General features: G+C 47.8%; 2 protein-coding genes across 3 annotated transcripts; one reads left to right on the top strand and one right to left on the bottom strand.

Annotated features, from left to right (window-relative positions):
• The first annotated feature begins 18 nt into the window (after nt 1-18).
• LOC308580957 (uncharacterized protein) lies at nt 19-13,568 on the top strand. 2 transcript variants are annotated; one of them, XM_081183302.1, is made up of 3 exons: nt 19-2,520; nt 4,679-4,799; nt 9,120-13,568. In XM_081183302.1, exons 2-3 carry the CDS (start codon nt 4,682-4,684, stop codon nt 10,067-10,069), a joined length of 1,068 nt encoding a protein of 355 aa, XP_081039428.1. In that variant the 5' UTR covers nt 19-2,520; nt 4,679-4,681; the 3' UTR covers nt 10,070-13,568. The 2 variants fall into 2 exon arrangements, with proteins under 2 accessions (XP_081039428.1, XP_081039427.1); XM_081183301.1 differs by lacking the exon at nt 19-2,520 and adding an exon at nt 2,547-3,798.
• An 837-nt stretch (nt 13,569-14,405) lies between these two features.
• Nucleotides 14,406-20,257, bottom strand: LOC308580946 (uncharacterized protein). The gene is made up of 2 exons (XM_081183285.1): nt 18,100-20,257; nt 14,406-16,133 (listed from the first exon to the last, which is right to left on the bottom strand). Exons 1-2 carry the CDS (start codon nt 18,743-18,745, stop codon nt 15,622-15,624), a joined length of 1,158 nt encoding a protein of 385 aa, XP_081039411.1. The 5' UTR covers nt 18,746-20,257; the 3' UTR covers nt 14,406-15,621.
• Nucleotides 20,258-20,360: the final 103 nt, after the last annotated feature.

Raw genomic sequence — 20,360 nt, 5'->3', positions numbered from 1 at the left:
AAAAGGTTGGGAAACACTGATCTAGAACAGGGTTTCCCAAACTTTTGTCTCTAGCAGTTTTTGGACTACAGTTCCCATCGTCTCTGACTCCTGGCCCTGCTAGCTGGGGATGATGGGAGTTGTCCAAAAACAGCTGGAGACCCGCATTTGGGAAACCCTGATCTAGAACACTGGTCTCTAAGCGGTAGCTTGCAGGTAATGACGCACCGCCAGTATTCCTCAAAGTGTGTGCTGCGTGGCATTGGCATGGTTGTAGTAGAATTTTGAAGGTGAATTTATACAGGTGTGTATAAACTGCACATTCGATGACAGCTGCCTTTCTTTTTGCTACAGATCTACAGCACTGCACTGAGGAGGAGGGCTGAAGGGAGAGAGAGAAAAATCTAGGCATTCAACAAGAAGATAGTTACTGCTGAAACCCAGTATTAAAAATCCAACATTAATCTCTCTCCCTCCCTTACTTTTCTGAGGTGAAAAAACCCTTAGACTTAAAGCTAAAGGATTTATTGATCAACTGCTATAGGAAAGTATTTAAAACTACCTGTTAAACATTTCATATTGGCCTGTCAGGGTATGCTTCTTAGCCGGTGTGGAATCTCTAGCCTGTTTCAGAAAGTTGCATCAGTGTAGGGAAGAGAGTGAATCTTCCTTGCTGGCTCTGTTTGCCGTGCCTGAAAAAGGGATCCTAGCTGTGTACAGCTGTGTGTGAGCAGATCCCCTTTTCAGATGTTACACTGAATTCAGGGCTGATCGGCCAGTAAAGTGTGCAATGTCACAAGGCACATTCCCCCTCTCTCTTTTCCTGTTCAGCCTGCAAGTGGAGGCAACTTTGGGAAGAGGGCTTCTTAAGTGAAAAAAATAGAGTCAGATGTGATGTTGGATCCTCTAGATTGGATTACTGCAATGTACTCTGCATGGGGCTGCCTCATGGGGCTGGCCGCAGCAGCCAAGCTTGTGACTTGGGGCCCTATTTCTTAAGAGCAGTCTTTCTCAACCTGTGGCTCCCCAGATGTTGTTGAACTACAATTCCCATCACCCCTAGCTAGCAAGGCCAGAGCTCAGGGATGATGGGAGTTGTAGTCCAACAACATCTGGGGACCCACAGGTTGAGAACCACTGCTTTAGAGCGTATAACTACAGTGGACGTCTGCACAAGCGCAGGTTGCGATTTGGCGCTTCTGTGCATCCACGACTGCCAAAACCCGGAAGTAACCCAGTCCCGTACTTCCAGGTTTCGGCAGTCTGCAACCCGAAAAAATGCAACCTGAAGCAGGCGCAGCATGAAGTATGACTGTACATTGTTCAGTTACCGATTTGTTTGTGAGCAAAACTCAAATGTGTTGGTTACTCTACAAATGCCATTAAAAATCGTTTGGGATCTGAAAGGCCATCTGCCCCCTGAGCCCGCCCACCCACTGCAGTTGCCCTCAGATGCTCTGCTTCTTGTCCCAACTCTGACTGGCTGGCACATGAGGCAAGGACTTTTCGGTTCTGGCACCTAGTTTGTGGAACACCTTGCCAAAAAGGCCCTGTAGGCCCCCCTCATTCTTAGTCTCTCGACATTTTTACAAAAGGGAAACATTTTGTTCCACTGTGCCTTTTAATACCAGGCTTTTGTTGTTGTATAGGTGTTTTGTTTTTTTTAATTTGCAGATTGTCGTTTGTGTTAACTGATGCTGTGAACTGCCCTGATGCCCATGTGAAGAACCGAAAGCTGGGGGAAGTAACTATTTTAATAAATAAAACAGTATTTATCAATATTTTGTTATAAGAGACTGTTACAACTTAACTGGGGGGGAAACCCAACATCTATATACAGCATGTTGCTGTATATACATTTACTAGTGCATATTACAGTACTGTAGTCTCTCAAGTTGGTTTGTTATAATATATAAACTCTATTCGGAAGTTTCCCTTGCACTTTGGGCAAACTTGGGAGGTGGAAGCAGGGCTGTGCTGATGAGCCCCACCCGTGGGGCCCACATGCAAAGTGCAAAGAAGTGCAAGCAGGCAGCCTTTGCCTGCATGAACAAAGGGGGCTACACTATCAGGAATCCTAGTTGTGTAGGATTCCTGATTGCATGGAAGCCTGTGTGTATGTTTGTGAAGGCTGCCTCCTTGCATGTTTGCACTGCCCCTTCAGATGCCAGCAACTTACCAACTTACTAACGGAGGCCAGGGCTGGCTGATGGTTCCCCTCTCTCTTTCTCGCGTTTGTCCAACTTCTGAATAGGGCTATGAACGGTTACATTTCTGTATCTGAAGTATAGACACTGCCTGTAATCACCCTGCCTGCTTGCAATAAATGGAGTGTGTGCAATGACCAATCGCCTTATTTTGTATTCTATTTTCACAATAGATATTGGTTGCATCCTCAGATTTTTTTTTTACTCCCCCTGCCCCCCGCCACTTCTGCCACCAGGCAAAACTTCATGAAGGCAGCATCACATGGATGTGTGAAGGAACCATCAAAGATCCAACAGCACAAGCAGAATTTTGGAGATTGCTTCCTGTTGCTTCGTACGTTAGACTTTTCCAGCAGAGCAGATCATAAAAAGAGCCTTGTTGATACAGGACAAAGGCCTGCCTGGTCTACATACACAGCGTTGTTATTTTGTCGCTGAAAGTTAAGAGCGTTGCTACTAGCGATATATTGCAGTTTCTACAGCCTACGTATAGTAGGGGTATTAAAAAAAAGTCTAATAGTGATCCCATAGCTAAAAGTGGGTGCCAGTAAATGTGTCCTCTTTTTAGCTCTTCAAAATATGGTAAGCCTATCTGCCAGAGCCTTCTTGTTTGTTTGTTTGAAATTTATTTGGTTTTTCCAATTAAAATTTTACAGTCACATGTCCAACTTGCAACATAAAAACAAGATTCCAAGGAATCTCTCGGACTTCCCTCCTCCCCTTTGTGGGTCCTATTGTTCATCATTACCTCCTGCACCTTTTATGATAATCCAAACCCTTTTACGTCTCCATTGTGTCCAAAATTCACCATTAAACTGCGAATGATATTCCAATCCTACTAATGACTTTAACTGTTTACAATTGTTTTTAAGATAAGTTATAAATTCTCCCCATTCCTTATTAAAATTTTGGGCTTGCTGATCTCTGATTCTTTTGACCATTTCGGCATAATCCATCGACTTGATCTGCCATTCTTCTCTGGTAGGGACTTCATTCCATCTCTGGGCCAATAACAGCTGCGTCACAGCTGTCAACCTTCCCCTTTTTGTGGGAAATTCCCTTATTCCAGCGCCGTTTCCCGCTGCTTCCCGCCGCTATCCCGGATTGTTAGATATCCCGTAGACTGTCCCCGGGACAGGTGAGGCTGCTGATCCCTTATTTTCGAGGCTGCTGATCCCTTATTTTCCACCTGAAAGTTGACAGATATTATCTGCCCAGCCGTGGTCGCATGTATAAATAGTCTTATCTGCTCCCTTTGGGATTTCGGCACCTAGAATTCCTGAGCCTTCTTGTTACTTGGAAAGGAAAATGTATCGGAGCTTTCCTGGTGGCGCCACCAGAGGGAGCTCAGGAGCCGGGGAAAAGGAGCGGTGGAAGTGGCTGCCCCGCTTTCTCCTTTCGTCGTCTTCGCCAGCACTGAGCTTCCGGGGTCAAGTGCGGTGGCATGATGCGGGGTTTCCCCGGGTGCCTCCCCAGCCTGGGATGACGCTGTCTTGGTTCTTGTTCGTCCTGCGCATGCTCAGAGGAGCAAGCGGCTGCCGCTGGACCCAGAAGGGTGGAGATGGCGTCCTTAACTCCCCGAGGAGTGGGAGCAACTGCAGCCGGCTTGAAAGTGAGCGAACTCCCCCAAAGAGTTCAGGAAAGTCCGTCTCCCACGTGGTTGTTCAGCAGAGCATGTGCGGATGCGGATATATGAACCATGCAAACAGGCGGCAGGCAGAAAACCAACCGGCGAAGCTTTCCCACCACCTCTTCTTCCTCCTTTCTTCCCTCTCTTTCCCACTCGTTCCTCCAGCTTATTTTTTCGAAGTGGGCGTTGACCCACTTTCCTTTAAAAAACGGCTTCTGCGGCTTTCCACAGCTGCACAACGCTGATGGAAACTTGGTGGCCTTCTGCTCTATTTCCATGCAGGAAAGCTGCTGCACCTGCTGAATGCCTGCCTGCCAAGCAGCTGTTAATGGCACAGGAGTGAGTGGGCGGTCGGGCATGGATTAGATCTTTCGGAGCATTGTTGGAAGAGGAGCTGTGTTCTCCCTTTTTGTGTGTACATATGTTAAATTTTACAATTTAAAGTACTCATATTTACATCCTTAAGATATCAATGACTTCCCTTCTTCTCTTTCCATGGTTCATTTTACATATCATAAATCCCTGCATGTTTTACAGAAACTATACCATTCAGTATTCCATTATGACATCCATCACAACTTATTTACAGTGTTGAATTTAAATTCAACAGGGGGATGTGTTCTGACATTCTGGTTGCGTTCAAGCCAAGGACCTATCTTGCCCAGCATCTGGTTCTCACAGTGGCCTTATGGGAAACTCTCAAGCAGGTTCTTGGTGCAACAGTCATAGAATTGTAGAGTTGGAAGGGACTCCCTTCCAACTTCCTTGAAATGAAGGATGAGGCCCATGGGGATAGCCCCTGGCAGAGAGCTGGCGGAGCCATCCAGAACTCCATTTGAGAGTCGCTTTCTCTTTGCTGCAGGTGATGTTTGAGGATGTGGCTGTATATTTCTCCATGGCTGAGTGGGCGGAGCTAGCCAAATGGCAGAAGGACCTCTACCGGGCTGTGATGGTGGACAACTATGAAGCAGTCACCTCTCTGGGTAAGGATCTCCCTTGTGTGTGTGTGTGTGTGTGTGTATGTCCTGTGGTGTTCCAGAGAGTCTGGAAGCAGCAGAGAAATAATGCTGGTGCCAAGGTTTGCAGAGGGGAGAGACCTCTTTCTTGAACTGACCTTGGAGGCAAACGTAAGGTTTTGCAATCTGCAAATTGTAGTACAGTCACCAGTCTGAAACGTTTTGTTTGAACCAGCATTTCCTCAACTTGGTGCCCACATAAGAGCATCAGAAAAGCTTGTGCCGCCAGTTAAGGCCAAAGAGGCCACCATCCTGTTGTCACCAGATGCCCCGATGGGACGCCTGCAAGCAGTGCAACAGCAGCAACTCTCCCCATTTGCAATTTTATTTGCATTTATTTCCCTTCTTTTTCTCCAAGGAGCTCAAGGTGGCCCTGTGGTTCTCCACCCTGTAGGGAAACGGTTCAAATTCAAATTCAAAACTTTATTAGCAAAGCCAACAGGCCACAGCTGTACAAGAGTTAAAAGTGAGAATAGGGATAAAAGGAAGAAAAGAACAGGCAAAAGGAGGTCCGTCGGGTGAACAGGTCTGTCACTCAGATGGTGGCCCTCAATTTCGCAGCTCTCTCGATGTACCTCGCGACCTTCTCTGTTATCTGACTATCCGTATCAGATAATAGAAAATACAGTGTAATGTCTGGTGAACGGCCGGGGTTGGAGAGAATGAGTGGAGTAATAATCTCATTCCTTAGGTCTTTATAAAGGGGGCAAGTAAGAAGGACGTGGGACACTGTTTCCGTGTTACCATCTCCACATGGGCAGAGACGTTTTTCAAATGGAGTCTTTTGGTAACGACCTTCGAGTACAGCAGAGGGAAGAACATCCCATCTAGCCAATGTAAAGGCACGTCTGTATTTTGGGATGGTTAGTTTAGACAAATATGAAGCTGGAGAATCAAAATGAGAAGGGGGAAAATAGGTATACCATGGGCACAGTTTCTTTAAGATAGTCAGGTTGTTTTGTCGTTCAATGTCTTTCAGGCGCTGGCCTATTAGACTCTTTGCTTTAATGAGGCCCATTGATAGTAGGGACTGTGAGTGCAGACCGCATGTAAGGAGTTTTTGCTGCACAGTTTTAAACCACTTGCTTTTGTGAGGGTCTTGCATTACTAGCGGCAGTAGACCAGGAGGATTCAGATTAAGACGAAGCCAATAATTAAATGTTCTCTGCCAGGTCCGAGTTTCCACAGATGGAAGGCAGGCCTCGAGTCGTAATGCTGCGTTTGGAACACAGGAGGGGACACCGAGTATCTGCCTTAGAAATTTGGACTGGACAGTTTCGAGACTGGAGCAATGGATCCCCGTCCAGATTTGCGCCCCGTACAGTAACTGCGCCAGAGGTTTTGCTTGAAAAACTTCAAGGGCTGCTGGGATGTATCTGCCCCCCTTCGTATAGAAGAAGCGGGACAGCATCTTGATGCTTTGAGCAGCTTTTTCTTTGGCACATTTTTGATGGACATCCCAGGACCCGGTCGACTGGAAAACGATACCCAGATATTTGAAGGCTTTGACTTGTTCAATTGTCTGGTTATCCATCCTCCAGCTGTACTGTCTGTGTTTCCTTGCAAAAACCATGATTTTGGTTTTCTGATAGTTTATTGCAAGTTGCTCTCTTCTACAGTATGCTGAGAATTCACCTATGAGCCTATTTAAACCTATTCTTGTTCGAGATAGGAGTATCGCATCGTCAGCGTACAAAAGCACTGATATTGCTTTGTCAGCCAGTTTGGGGGCGTGGAAGTCCGGAGATGACAAACAGTTAACCATATCATTGATGTAGATGTTGAATAGAACTGGGGCCAGGATGCAACCTTGCTTGACCCCCTTACTGACAGGAACTGGTCCTATAAGATGGCCATTTAACGAAGTTCTTACATGCAGCACCGTGTCTTTGTATAAACAGCTGATCAGAAATAATAGTCTTTTGTCTATGCTAGAGGTGCTCAATTTGTCCCAAAGTCTTACACGTGGAATTGAATCGAAAGCAGCCTTTAGATCGATAAAGGCTGCATATAACACCCCACAGGATTTTTTGGCATATTTGTCAATTAAATAGGCTAGGGTGAAGCAATGGTCTATGGTGGATCTGCCTTGCCTGAAACCCGCTTGCTCTTCCGCTAGAATAGCTTCGGTTTCCAGCCAGCTAGTTAGCTTGGTATAAAGATGTTTGGCATATAGTTTGCTGGGTATAGGCAGAAGGCTGATTGGTCTATAACTCGCCGGATCTGTCATGGGTCCTTTTTTATAGATTGGGATAATTATTGCCTCAGTCCAACCATCTGGGAGTAAACCCGTTGAGTCGATCCAAGAAAATAAAGACGCCAGCAGGGGGGCCCACCAGCCAATGTTGGACTTCAGAAGTTCGGCAGGGATGTAATCATTCCCTGGGGCCTTGTTGTTCTTTAATTGTGCGATTAAATTCTCAACTTCCTTCGCAGTTACTGCTGGCCAATGAGGTAGGTCCTCCAGTTGAATGCATAGTTTGTAATGTTGGGCTTCCTGGTCATAGAACAAAGATTGAAAATGGCGCGACCACTCCATTGGTTCCACTGTACAGATGGAATTAGTACGCTCCTGGTCCAGTAGACCAGATATGGTTCGCCAAAAGCAAGTAGTATCTTTCTCGTGCGATGCCTTAACCAACCTGTGCCATGCGGCTCTTTCAGCTTCCAGTTTCTTTCTCCTTAATAATTGTTTGTACGACCGTCTCAGATAAATATAAGCATTAAGTAGGAGGGCAGTCCCTGATTTCCTGTATCTCCGGTAGGCTGTTCTCATTTGTCTCCTTGTTTGCCTGCACTCCAGGTCAAACCAGCTAGCTCCGTCCTTTGCCCTCTTTGTAGCGGAGCTATGTATCGCTGTTGTTAAATGGGGTTTCAATCTTTCCAAGAGTAATTTAAAGCGTTCCATAATCGCTACTGCTGAATTTCCTGATACAATAGCGGAGCGAATAAGCTTTAACTCCACTGACTGAAGAAGGAGGGTTAGGTTTTCATTCAATATTGGGGACCATTTGAGTCTTTTGGGGGCAGGTATATCCAAATTTACAGAAGGTATATATTGTGGCTCGGCAATAGAATAGTCAAAAGGCCCACCTGCAAGCTCTAAAATTAGAGGTAGGTGATCACTCAGAGTATTATGGCCCACTTGAAACTTCCTTATAAAGCTGTAAGCAAATCTTGAGATTAAGATATAATCTATAACACTTCCCCCAGCCTTGGAGAAATGGGTATATTCCCCGGGGCGGTCCCCCTCTATATTGCCGTTTAATATCAGCAGTTCCCTCCGTCTAGCAGCCTGCACTAAGCAGAGACCTGGGAAATTACTTCTACCATCTTTGGACAGACGTGTCGCGCCAATATCCATCTGTTCTTCAGGGTCTATAAATTGGTTGAAATGAGTGTATAGACTGTTGTCATCTGTTCCTATACGAGCGTTGAAGTCTCCACACACAATAGTCAGGGCAGACGGGTAAGTGGATTCGAGAGGCTCTAAGAACGCCTCTAGCTCCGCCCATGTAGCCTTAACAACGGGTTTTTTTTGGCCTGGGGGAATATAGACATTGACCAGCAAGAGAATAGTTCTCTTGAAGCTAAGTAGAGCGGCTGTTGCTAAGGAATTGCAGCTGGGTAGGGCTGTTAGAGAGTGCGCTAGCTCCGTGGAAATGAAGCAAGCTAGGCCACCACTAGATCTGCCGCCCCTTTGAGATGGAGAGGCAGGCAGGTAGTGGCAGTTATACCCATTAAGAAATATAGGGTCATTCTGCCATGTCTCCTGAAAGAAGATGATGTCAAATTGCTTAAGGTAACACAAAAATTGTTGATTATTTTTCTTGGCGTGCCAGCCCGCGATATTCCAAGACAGCACTTTTAGGCCCCGGGCCCTTCGGGGAGCTGGATCTATGTCACCACCATGTCCAGCAATTCTTTGGTGTCTAAAAAAACACACCCGTTGGTTCTTTTCGAGGCTGGCTGCTTGGAGAGAGTGGCTGGCTGCTTGGAGAGGCTGGCTGCCTGGAGGAGCTTTTTCTTTTTGTTTGCCACTGCATCTCTTATCAATAAAAAAAATTCAGTGTGGTGCGAGCAAATGTTCATTTCCAAAAGCAGTGCTTCTCAAAAAAGTTTTGAGAACCACTGCTTTAGCTGTCATGACTAATGGGTCATTGGCAGGCCATCCTCGGTGAATTTACCTTTTAAAAAAGCAAATGGCTTTTTTTCTGGAGAGCTACAGGTTCCCCAGCCCTGGGCTAGGGCAGTATCTTCTCTAAAGCTTTCAATTTTCCCCTGCAGTCCTCAGGCTGAGTAACAACATGAAGCAGAATTCTCATCGGGAAGTTTCCAGGGTGACGACACTGCAGAATCCTGAGCCGGGAGAGACGTTGGACAGCTGCTTGCCTCGTAGATCGGTGAGGCGAATAAATGTGGAGAGATTCACTGAGTGCTGCCAAGGTTTTAAGACTCGGAAAGGACCCAGAGTCCATCAAGACCAAGGGGGAAGTAGGAACGCACACGCCGTCTGCGGGCAGAACAGCCGGAAGCATTCGAGACGCAAGGCAGACAAAAGCCAGAGCCTTTTGAAGTGCCCCGATTGCGGGAAAGGGCTCTCCAATCAAAACGCCTTCAAAAGGCACCAGAAATTCCACACGGGCGAGAAGCCCTACCAATGTCGAGAGTGTGGGAAGAGCTTCATGGAGAGCAGCCACCTCACTCAGCACCAGAGGATCCACACGGGGGAGAAACCCTACACGTGTTTGGACTGCGGGAAAAGGTTCACTCAGATCTCGCACTTCATTCACCACCGGAGGAGCCACACGGGAGAGAAGCCCTACGGCTGCCCCGAGTGTGGGAAAAGCTTCAACTTCAAGTCGGCTCTGATTCGCCACCACCGGATTCACACGGGAGAGAAGCCGTACGAGTGCCCCGCGTGCAGGAAAAGATTCAACGTCAGCTCCCACCTGGCTCGGCACCAGAGGAAGCACCTCAAAGAGGCAGTGCTCGAAGCCGTAGAGGGCTTCAGAGGAAACCCGGTCTTTCTCGGGCGCTGCGGAGCACCACGGCCGTACGACTGCATGAACTGCGAGAAAGGTTTTTTCCGGAGCGGAGACCTCGTGAGACACCAGAGGATCCACACGGGAGAGAGACCCTATCTGTGTAGCAAATGCGGGAAGCGCTTCAGCTACAAATCCAGCCGCCTGAGGCACGAGGCAGGACACATACGAGGAGTTGCCCTGAAGTGCTAGATTTCCTGAAGTCGAGAGGAGCTCTCCAGCTTTGGTGATGGGATTCCCAAGAATGCGGCGTGCAGAGACTTTCCTGCATACAAGCAAAGCAGCAAAGGAATTCTGCAATGTCAACATTCTGCAATCAGAATGAATTCTGCAACCAAAAACTGGACAGTCTTTTTCCAAAGTGCACTTAATTTGCACACCTTGTTCTTTCTGCACATGTTTGTTACTGAGAATTTTTGTAGAGAATTTGCCTCTATATCAAACTCCTTGTTTTGTTTTGTTACAAATTAAGCTTGGGGGATGTACACAGGGTTGGAAAGGAGATTACGATTCTCGTAACAGATATGAAGAACCCTGCCCTGCCTCCACCCGATCCCAGCTGCAAAAATAAAGAGGTGCAGTTAAGACTGCCTGCTGTTGACTTGGAAATGGCACACATTTCTTGGAAGGTCACAAAGATTCCTTGCTATTTAAGTGTCCCGTCAACCAGGCAAAGCTATACAGGCAGAGGGCCTTCTTGGTGGTGGCGCCTGCCCTGTGGAACGCCCTCCCATCAGATGTCAAGGAAATAAACAACTATCTTGACTTTTAGAAGACACCTGAAGGCAGCCCTGTTTAGGGAAGTTTTTAATGTCTGATGTTTTACCGTGTTTTTAATATTCTATTGGGAGCTGCCCAGAGTTGTTGTTGTTATTATTATTATTATTATTATTATTATTATTATTATTATTAATTATACAATCCCCCCAGCAGTTCTCTATCCCCTTCTGCATGTTATAACAACACCTTGAACTTTGTAGCGATCCAGTTGTGAACCCAACTAGAAACTTGGGGTATAGAAAGTTCAGCTAAAGCAGGATCCTGAAGCAGGGATTTTCAGATTCTCTCCCTCTCTTTAATGTGAGAGAGATTGCTGCCCAACTCTGCTCAGGAGTCAAGACAACAGAGATGGTCAGTTCAGTTGGACTTGTTTGTCCTTACCCCAAGCTTGGGGCGCAGTCCAAAACAACTAGAAGGCACCAGATTGGGGAAATTTGCAGTAATTGGTAAGCAAACTGCGTAAGCCCGCAAGAGACGATGCGGGGAAATGAAAATCCTCTTCTGTCGGAGCTCAGGTTTGTAAATAAAATCTGAAAAACAGCAGACAGAGACAACCATTGGGACTAAGTACGCAAGGTTGGCTACAGGGGAGGAAGCAGGATCCTTGTCTCTCTTAACCGTTGCCTTTTTGAAGCGCACTACGTAAGCGCTTAGGGAGGAGCAGACCAACAGCAACATTGCAGAACATAACTTTGTCATTGCAGCAGCATGATGGGGGCATTACAGGTAGGTACATCCGTCCCTGTCCTTTGGAATGAGAAGGAATGTGCTTTTCTCTGCCTTGTTCCACCCCGTAACGGCTTTCAGGTGTACTCCGATGGGAACCACAATGAGAAACTTAACTGCCGTGCAAAGACCAAAATCCTGTCTCTGTCCCTTAGGCAGAGATGCAGCTGGAGAACAAATTTTAAAAATATTCCTGTCTTTGAGCAGGACGGTGAGAACGTGTTTTTTGGGGGTGATTTTATGCCAGATGCCAGAACTGTTCAGCTCTTGTGATCCAGCCCAATGCCAAAATGGAGAAAAGAGAGAGATGGGGGCGTCCCACTCACATTTGGCTTTAGCCCTACCTGCCACCCGCATGTGGTCCCCTGCAGCCCTTGGCAGGAAAAAAAAAGATCCCCACTCCTGGACTAAAGCCACAGTTCTCACTTTGGGTGAGAAACATCCTGGGTTCAATCCTCAGACAAGCCCATGCGTTGTAAATACAGAGACTCCATGCAGATAGTCATTTGAATGCATCGTGATTTAAATTCACAATGCGTATGCTGTGGGAATGGGGGTAAGGAAGTCAATTTCATCTATGAACTTAATGCACACATATTTAGGAGTAATTCTCTGGATGTTTTTTTTTAAAAAAATAAATCAAGACCCTATACAGTAATTTTCAAATTGTTCTCCGTTTCTTCTTACCTGTGGGCTAAGCCCACTGAAATTACTGTACAAGAATGCCATTCAAAACATGTAGCTCTTCAACAGAATACTGCTTGGCACATGTTGCAGCAGAGGGCCAATCATTGGAGTTTGCCTTTCTAGGGCAAATTTTGTGAGTGGCAAGTATTCTGCATGCATATGCGCGAAAGGATATATATAATCCAAATGCACACACCGTAAGGAATTCACATTCTACCATCCGAATCCAGTTCATACAGTTTTAAGTAGAATTGATTGATTGATTATTTATTTAAAATGGGGATGAATCAGAAGGGAGGGGGAGAGTTAAGTGGAACTGGAAAAGCACAGAGGAGCAGGGGGAAATGAAGGCCAAGGCACCCTCCAAAGGATTAAAACCATGCCCCTTAATGAAGGAGAATTCTAGCAAGCCCTCAAACTAGGCAGCCACCATTTGAAGAGCCAGAGACCTGGGTTGTTGTTTTTTTTTAAAGATGATTTTAAAGCTGAAATTCTTGCACTGCCGACTTCTTGTACCAAATGCTGCATGTGCGACTGATCCCACAGATGTGAAACATTTCCTACACCCTTGGAAATAACGCCCTGAAACAGACCCTGAAAGTGGACTGCCCACCACTTGCTTTTAAACACTTCCTCCCTCTGCACCCCATGCTTTTATCCACCCCACTTGGGAGACCGAATGCACACAGCTTTGCCTAAAAAGAAAAAAAAAACGTAAGAATCAACAGTCTTAGGCCAAGAAAAGTGGCGTTCCTTTGCCTTTATAAATCAAGCAAACATACCCAGAATCAGAATTCTTGAGTTGAAAAGGGACCACAAGGCTCTTTTGCCGAACTTGAGTCTCCTGCTCTACAGGCTGAGCTATCCCAGCAAGAATATATTATTATTATTATGCGCCACTGATTCTGTTTCAGCTAGTTGCAGAGAGGAGCAAAAATCTATGCACGGTGCTGGCTGCCTCCCAAGGTCACCCGTAAGGAGTGCTGCTCATCATCCCTCCTGTGGCATCCTGAGATTTCTCGAGGCATGAATACCTGTGCACTGCCAAGTCCATCTCCATAGCATTAAGGGATGGATAGAAATCTTAGGGCACCATCCACCCATCACTTCCAAATCCTCCATGGGCTTCAGTTTCAAGTTAATAATATGTGCCCCGTTCCCACTGCAATAATTGGGACTTACTGTGGCAGGAGTGTAAAGGGAATACAGTGGTACCTTGGTTCTCAAATGCCTTGGTACTCAAACAACTTAGAACCCAAACACTGCAAACCAGGAAGTAAGTGTTCCGGTTTGCAAACTTTTTTCGGAAGCTGAACATGCTCCATTTTGAGTGCCACGCTTCCGTTTCGAGTGCTGCGCTGAGGTCTGTCTGTTTTTGCTATTTATTTTGCGTTTTTGTTTTCATGGCTCTTTTTTGTTTTGTTTTTGTGACTGTGTGGAACCCTGTTCTGCCACTGATTGATTGTGTGACTGCAGTACAGTGGTACCTCGGGTTACATACGCTTCAGGTTACAGACTCCGCTAACCCAGAAATAGTACCTCGGGTTAAGAACTTTGCTTCAGGATGAGAACAGAAATTGTGCAGCGGCAGTGGGAGGCCCCATTACCTAAAGTGGTACCTCAGGTTAAGAACAGTTTCAGGTTAAGAATGGACCTCCGGAACGAATTAAGTACTTAACCCGAGGTACCACTGTACATTATTTATTGCTTTCATTTTATGGATCAGCAGTCTCGTTAGATAGTAAAATTCATGTTAATTTGCTGTTTTAGGGGTTGTTTTTAAAAGGCTGGAACAGATGAATCCATTTTGCATTACTCTCTATGGGAAAGCGCGCCTTGGTTTTGGAACGCTTTGGTTTTGGAACGGACTTCCGGAACGGATTAAGTTTGGGAACCAAGGTACCACTGTAAATGAGCTTTTAAGGATATCCCAGATGTTGCCGAACTACACCTCTGATCACTGGTTATGCTCGCTGGGGCTGATGGGATTTGGGAGTCCTACAACATCTGGGCGGCCACAGGAAATCTACTCCTGCTCTGGCAGCTTCAGGGCGCAATGGCACAACTCTGCTTTCAGACCACCCCATTTCTCACAGCTGTACAGTATCACACCAACCCACACATTCAAACATCATTATTAGTCTGAGGAAAGCCACAGTTGACATGTGGGGTGGATGGGGGGAAAGAGACAGACCCTGCCCCTATAAAAGGAATACTGCAACAGTGTCTTTTGCCTCCGGGAAGCAGACAATCAAGGCTGGAAAGCAAGACTTCTTCCCTCTAGGTCCATCCCCATTACTTGGTAAAGGAACGAGCGACAAATAACACAGACACATAAAGGTTCGGCTTGGGGATACCTGAATGTATTTTGCATTCCAGTCATTTGCTCTTGCTACAGAACCGAGAGAGATCCCTGTAGATACCACAAGGCCCCAGGCCTTTAACTCGGCTGTAGGAAAAGTGAAGGTTTGGAGCAACAAGTTAACACTTTTTCTAGGCTTTTAAAAAAACAAAAACAAAACCCACACCGAATTACATGATTTCTCTAACTTGTGGACAGATGCGAGTAGTGGAGAGGAGGCAAAATCTGGCTGAGCTTGTTGCTACCAAGCTAGAGGAAACATCCCAAAGTACATTTCAGAGAGCGATTCAAAGTGTTGGTGCTTATCTTTAAAGGAGCGTCTCCAGCCCCATCGCTCAGCCTGGACACTGAGGTCCAGCTCTGAGCGCCTTCTGGCAGTTCCCTCATTGCAAAAAGGTGACAGGGAACCAGGCAGAGGGCTTTCTTGGTAGTGGTGCCCACCCTGTGGAATGCCCTCCCATCAGATGTCAAGGAAATACACTCACTATCTGTCTTTTAGAAGACATCTGAAGGCAGCCCTGTTTAGGCAAGTTTTTAATGTTTGATGTTTTACCGTGTTCTTAATATTCTGTTGGGAGCAACCCAGAGTGGCTGGGGAAACCCAGACAGACGGGCGGGGCATAAATAATTAATTATTAGAATAAACTGACTTGTTTTTAGTGTTTAGACCTTCCTGATGGAGCCATTCTCTCACCCATGTGTGAGGAGGCCTGAGCTGTGTATGGTTTTAACCAGCCTCTTTTGTTTCAGACAAGAATGGAGTCTGAAACTAGTGTTTTTTTATATAGCAATTACTTAGGAACTTTTTGCTATTTTGTAACCAAGCAACATTTTACTGCCTTTGCAACTTTGTTTTTATTGCTGTATGGAAAAGCACATGAATCTGACCTTTGAAGAATTTTGTAAGTAAACCAGTTTATAACTTACGAAATGTATGATTGATCTTTGTGCTAGGGAAGCGAGATACTTTGGAGAGAACTATTAAGAAGGGACATTTTGGAATTCATTTGAAAGGGTTTTGACATGTTAAATCTCTGCTGAGGCTCTCCCACCGGAGAGTACTTGCCCCAAAAGTGGGTCTTGGCTTCCAGGGTTCCAACAGTTTCCCCCCTCCTTACTACCCCCTCCTTTCTGCCCAGCACGGTAACTATATATACTAATGCCCACCCCTCACAAAAGGGGGGGATAATTATTTGCTACCCTCCAATTCCAAGAAGTTACCCCCTCCACTCTGCTGTGCCTGGCGAGGCTGCCGTTGTATACTGCTTGTTGAACGCAGGACCTCCGCAACGGACACCACGGCGTCAACCATGGGGTGGAGGATATCCCTTGTGCGCCGAAGCTCCGCCTCAATCATGTTGAGCTCCTTAATCCTAATCTCCCTCTCCAGATGGCTGTCCCTGGCCCTCGCCTCTCTATCCAGCTGGGCCTCCCTTGCCCTGGCTTCGCGGTCTAGCTGGGCCTCGCGTGTCCGGGCCTCCCTGTCCAGAAGCATCTCCCTCAGCATCGCCTCACGGAACTCCCCGGCGCTGATCTCGCCCCTCTCGTGAAGCGCCTCCATAGTCTCCCAGGTCCGCCGGTAGTCGGTCATGATCTCATGCATCATTTCTTCGTGGGACCGCCTCTTCCTCTCCCGCATGGACGCCATCCTCTCTGCTGTCGTCAGGGGGCGCCCCAGGGAGTTGTCTCGCCTGCCTCTGCCTGAAGGGAGAGGGGAAGCAAATTGTAATCTCTGGTGATTGCAAAGGTTTTTTTTTACTAATCGCTCAGCCCCGGCTGGCACGGCTGCAAAGGGCAGAGAATAGCAGGTGGCTAAGACTCCAGATTCATAGAATCATAGAGTTGGAAGAGACCACAAGGGCCATCGAGTCCAACCCCCTGCCAAGCAGGAAACACCATCAGAGCACTCCTGACATATGGTTGTCAAGCCTCTGCTTAAAGACCTCCAAAGCAGGAGACTCCACCACACTCCTTGGCAGCAAATTCCACTGTCAAACAGCTCTTACTGTCAGGAAGGTCTTCCTAATGTTTAGGTGGAATCTTCTTTCTTGTAGTTTGGATCCATTGCTCCGTGTCCGCTTCTCTGGAGCAGCAGAAAACAACCTTTCTCCCTCCTCTATGTGACATCCTTTTATATATTTGAACATCCCTCTTTCCCTTTGGGTTAATCAGGGGAGCAGGGATTTACAGAAGACTGAAGCTTTGCAAAGGTACAGCAAGCTAGCACTGGGGCTGGGTGCAGGGGTTATAAGATGACTGGCAGGTGGTTTGGCCCACTGGGCCAAAACACATTCCCCACCCCTGTGTTATCAAGGGCCTCACTAGAGCCTAAGAGACCCGGGTTCAAGTTCCCCTCAGTCACAATGCTCGCTGAGTGGCCTTGGGCAAGTCACTGCCCCTCATCCTAAGCTGCATCAATCACATGTCTGTTCTAAGGATGACATGGTATGTAGGAGAGAGCTATGTACTGAATTCCTTGGAGGAAGAATGGGATAAACATTCAATAAAGAGCAAGTTTCTTGTGCTGATCTTTAACATTGTCAGGAGGAGGCCCCATTCCATTCCCTTGTTCCTGGATGCCAGGGCCCAGACTGACAATGTCCCACAGAGCAGTATGAAGCACATATGCGCTTGCCTTGAGTTCCAAGACAGGTGGGATATAAAAATAGAAAAATAATAAAACGAATAACCCTAGTTGTATGCTGCCATGTGCCACTGGTGGGTGTGCATTATGTAGCAACACGAGAAAATGCTGTCTTTGTAGTGGTACACCTGGTGCTGAAACTGTTTGCCCAGGCATTTTCAGTGATTCAGGGCTGTGCTAGGGAGCCTGCTCTATGGTTTGTGCTTCCGATTTACAACTGTGTCAAATGTAATCTTATGGAATCTGCATCTCATACCCTGTCCTGGGATCCACTGAGGTGAAGGGAGGGTTGCAAATGCTCTTAATAAAATCGTATCTAAGCCACAGTGGCAATTTTGTTTGGAAGGGTTTATAATGCAACCAAGCGTCATAATACATCTGCTGCCAATAATCAATGTCATTGGTAGCATAGCTGATATCATATCACCTGTGGAATCAAGTCCACTGAGCTTCTCCCTTTCTGAGAGCCTTTCCCCACCCTCTCAGCCAGCCAAACCCGCCCCACAGACACTTTCCCTCCCGCCTCCATTTTCTGTCCTTCCTATACCCCTTGCTTCCTTTTTCCTGCCTGCCTGCCAGCTTATCCCATCATCCAATCAATTTGCCAGGGTGGAGCTGCCCTCGCCCAGAATGAATGCAGATTGGCTGCCGGGACGAAAATCTAAGCAACCTCCTCCCAGGCTCTTTCAGAGCTTCCCAGGCCCCCTCCCTCTCACATTCTGACCAAAATTGGCCAGACCTAGACACACAGCACCATATGGCGTTCCCGGCTAACCGGGACGGTTTGCATAGCATCCAGCCTTACGCAGCCTCCGCTTCCAAGACTAAATTTCACGTCAGTTCCTCTCTGGCAAGGCACATCTAATTCGGGTCTCTAAACAGGGGGAATTCAGGTCATGCCACCCTACCCCACAAGAGCCCAGAATTGTTCTTGTCAGTTCCCACAGCCGGTTGACACCTCGCCGGCCAAACAGCCATGAGCACCCACAGAAAGGCCACCGCGGCAACACAACATTTGCTCACCAGCCACAGAATGGTGCCCATCTTCGCTGGGGCCAGCCACCGGTTGCCCGTATAAAGGCAGAGATTTGTCACTGGGGCACTCCTCCCCTATTTTGGTTTCAATCACATCCGGGTCGCCGGCCACCAGCTCTCGCGAGACCCCGAGGTTCGGTTCCGTTTCGGTGTCCGTGTCGGCGTCCATGCTCGAGAGCGTGTTTGGCGGCGTCATCTGGTTGCCCTCCTCTTCGGAGACCTGCGCCTCCATGTCCTCCGCCTCTTCCGTTTTCACCACCACCCGGGCAGACCCGTCCATGCTCGGCAGGCTCCGGTTCGCCACACCGTCCATTTCTCCGCCAAACATCCGGTCCAGCTCTCGGAAGTAGCGGCAGGAAACCGGCTCGGCGCCGGCGCACACCTGCGCGTCCTTGGCTCTCCGGTAGCTGCGCTTCAGGTCCCGGGCCCGGTTCCGACACTGCGAGGCATTGCGCTCGTGACCCCTGGCGATCATCTGGGCCGAGAGGTCCTCGTAGATGTCGCTGTTGGGGGGCCGGTTTTCGATCCACCTGAGAATCAGCAGCTCGCCCCAGAGGGCGAGGAAGTTCCGCGTCTCCATCTCTGACCAAACCGGGGCGCGGGGCTGCAAGCGCTGGCGCGGCGTATGTGGCATGCCTGCTTTGGCCTAGCCAGCCCAGGATTATCAGCACTGGACTCCAGGCAGCTCCAGGTGCCCCCACTACCTGAGAAGTGCCAAACTTCCCTCAGGAGACCCAGCAAGCCACAGCTGGAGGGAAAGAGCCCACAGCTTGCATGGAAGAGGAAGGCACCAGAAGAAAGCCAAGATGGAACCTTTTGCACCAGCGAGTGTTCACATGAACAGTTGTTAGTCAGTAGTAACGTCGTGGGCGGAGCTTTGGCCGGGACTTGCAAGGATCTCTTTCGGACACTTGGCATGGCCAATCCCGCCTCGAGGCGTCACGGCCCCCAACCCACCGAGTGGCTCCTTCCAGGGAGAGGTGGAAGCAGCTGCGCCAGCGAGCCAATAGGCCAAGCGGAGAGGCGGAGGCTGCTGCTGCAAGCAATGGATCCACCCTGCCTTTGCAGACAGGAAAAGGAAGGATTCCCGGCGGCGGCGGCGGCTTCCCGCACACCCCTTTGCTCGCCTTTGCGCGCTGCAAGCGGCGGGACTCCATCGGAGCGCCTAGCAGAATCTGGGGAGGCTTCTCTCTGGAGCGCATTGTGCCTCTAAAGGAAAGCTACTGGGTCCTGCCCCCCACTCTCTCCAAGCCCCTGGATCTCTTGCTTTTCTTTCTGTGGTCGGGAGCAAGCAAAGCCATGTCAGCGTAAACATATATTTCAGATAGCGCGAATGTTGACCTTGGAGAACTGCTTGCAATCGCGCCGCTGTTCTCCCCCTGCTGGTTTCATTGGAAATCTGCAGAGCTGCAAAAAAAGGACGGGTGCTTGCAAAACAGCAGCGGCAGCCGCCCCTGGATCAGTCCCTGAAAGAGCGTTGAAGAGAAGCTTGCAAACTTTTGCAGTTGGAAGGAATGCAGCAAATGGACATGGAGGGCAGCGGGATTGAAGGGGCGGGGGCCGTGCACCAGGGCTGCTTGCACATGGCATTGTGGAATGCTACCATTAATGTGTGGGGAGGAGAGGAGGAGTTGGGGGGATGCCAGGGGGAAGCCGGGTGCGTATGGCTGGTACTGCAAGAGTTTGCAAGAGATCCCGATCTCCGCCTCGTAGAGTCGCTGATGTTTGCCTTAAAGATTTCTTACTCCGTTCCCCACGATTTTTTGCCCTCCGGGGGGCGCCCAAGCTCATTTTGTTAAAGCTGCGTTATATATCATATACTATACAGTACAGCCAGATTGATAAAGGACTAGAATTTTCTCCTCCAATAGTTTAGACCTGGAATTAAAAGTTTAGGAACCAGCAAACCTCCCAGAACCACCTGCTAATAACATTGTTTTTTATAGAGACGCCTACCCAGAAATTTAGACTGTTCCTGTGTGTTTTAATCTGTTTTGGGTTTGTTGCTGGTTTTATTTTTCTGGGTGTTTTAAATTATTGTTAAATCTTTTTACCTTTTCCGTGAATTGCTTCGAGGGTTGTTGTTGTTAGCAGTGTATATGTTTCTTTAATGAACAAATAAAAAATAAAAAATATGGGGGTCGTCCCCCCCAATTACTATTTTATTTTATTACTATTTTTAAACCAACCCAGATTCTTCCTCACCTGCTTGAATGCAACTGAAGACCTTTCTCTACCAGCCTGCCCCA

The sequence above is a fragment of the Podarcis bocagei genome (genome assembly GCF_964188305.1).
Source record: "Podarcis bocagei genome assembly, chromosome: 2".
NCBI lineage: Eukaryota > Metazoa > Chordata > Lepidosauria > Squamata > Lacertidae > Podarcis > Podarcis bocagei.
This window is presented reverse-complemented; position numbering and strand designations above follow the sequence as displayed.

Coding starts and splice junctions, on each gene's coding strand:
- LOC308580957 (XM_081183301.1), top strand. CDS start 3,748: ATGGCGTCCTTAACTCCCCGAGGAGTGGGAGCAACTGCAGCCGGCTTG. Junction 3,799..4,678: donor CAACTGCAGCCGGCTTGAAA/GTGAGCGAACTC, acceptor TCTTTGCTGCAG/GTGATGTTTGAGGATGTGGC. Junction 4,800..9,119: donor TGAAGCAGTCACCTCTCTGG/GTAAGGATCTCC, acceptor TTTCCCCTGCAG/TCCTCAGGCTGAGTAACAAC.
- LOC308580946 (XM_081183285.1), bottom strand. CDS start 18,745: ATGCCACATACGCCGCGCCAGCGCTTGCAGCCCCGCGCCCCGGTTTGG. Junction 16,134..18,099: donor TGGGCACCATTCTGTGGCTG/GTGAGCAAATGT, acceptor CTCTCCCTTCAG/GCAGAGGCAGGCGAGACAAC.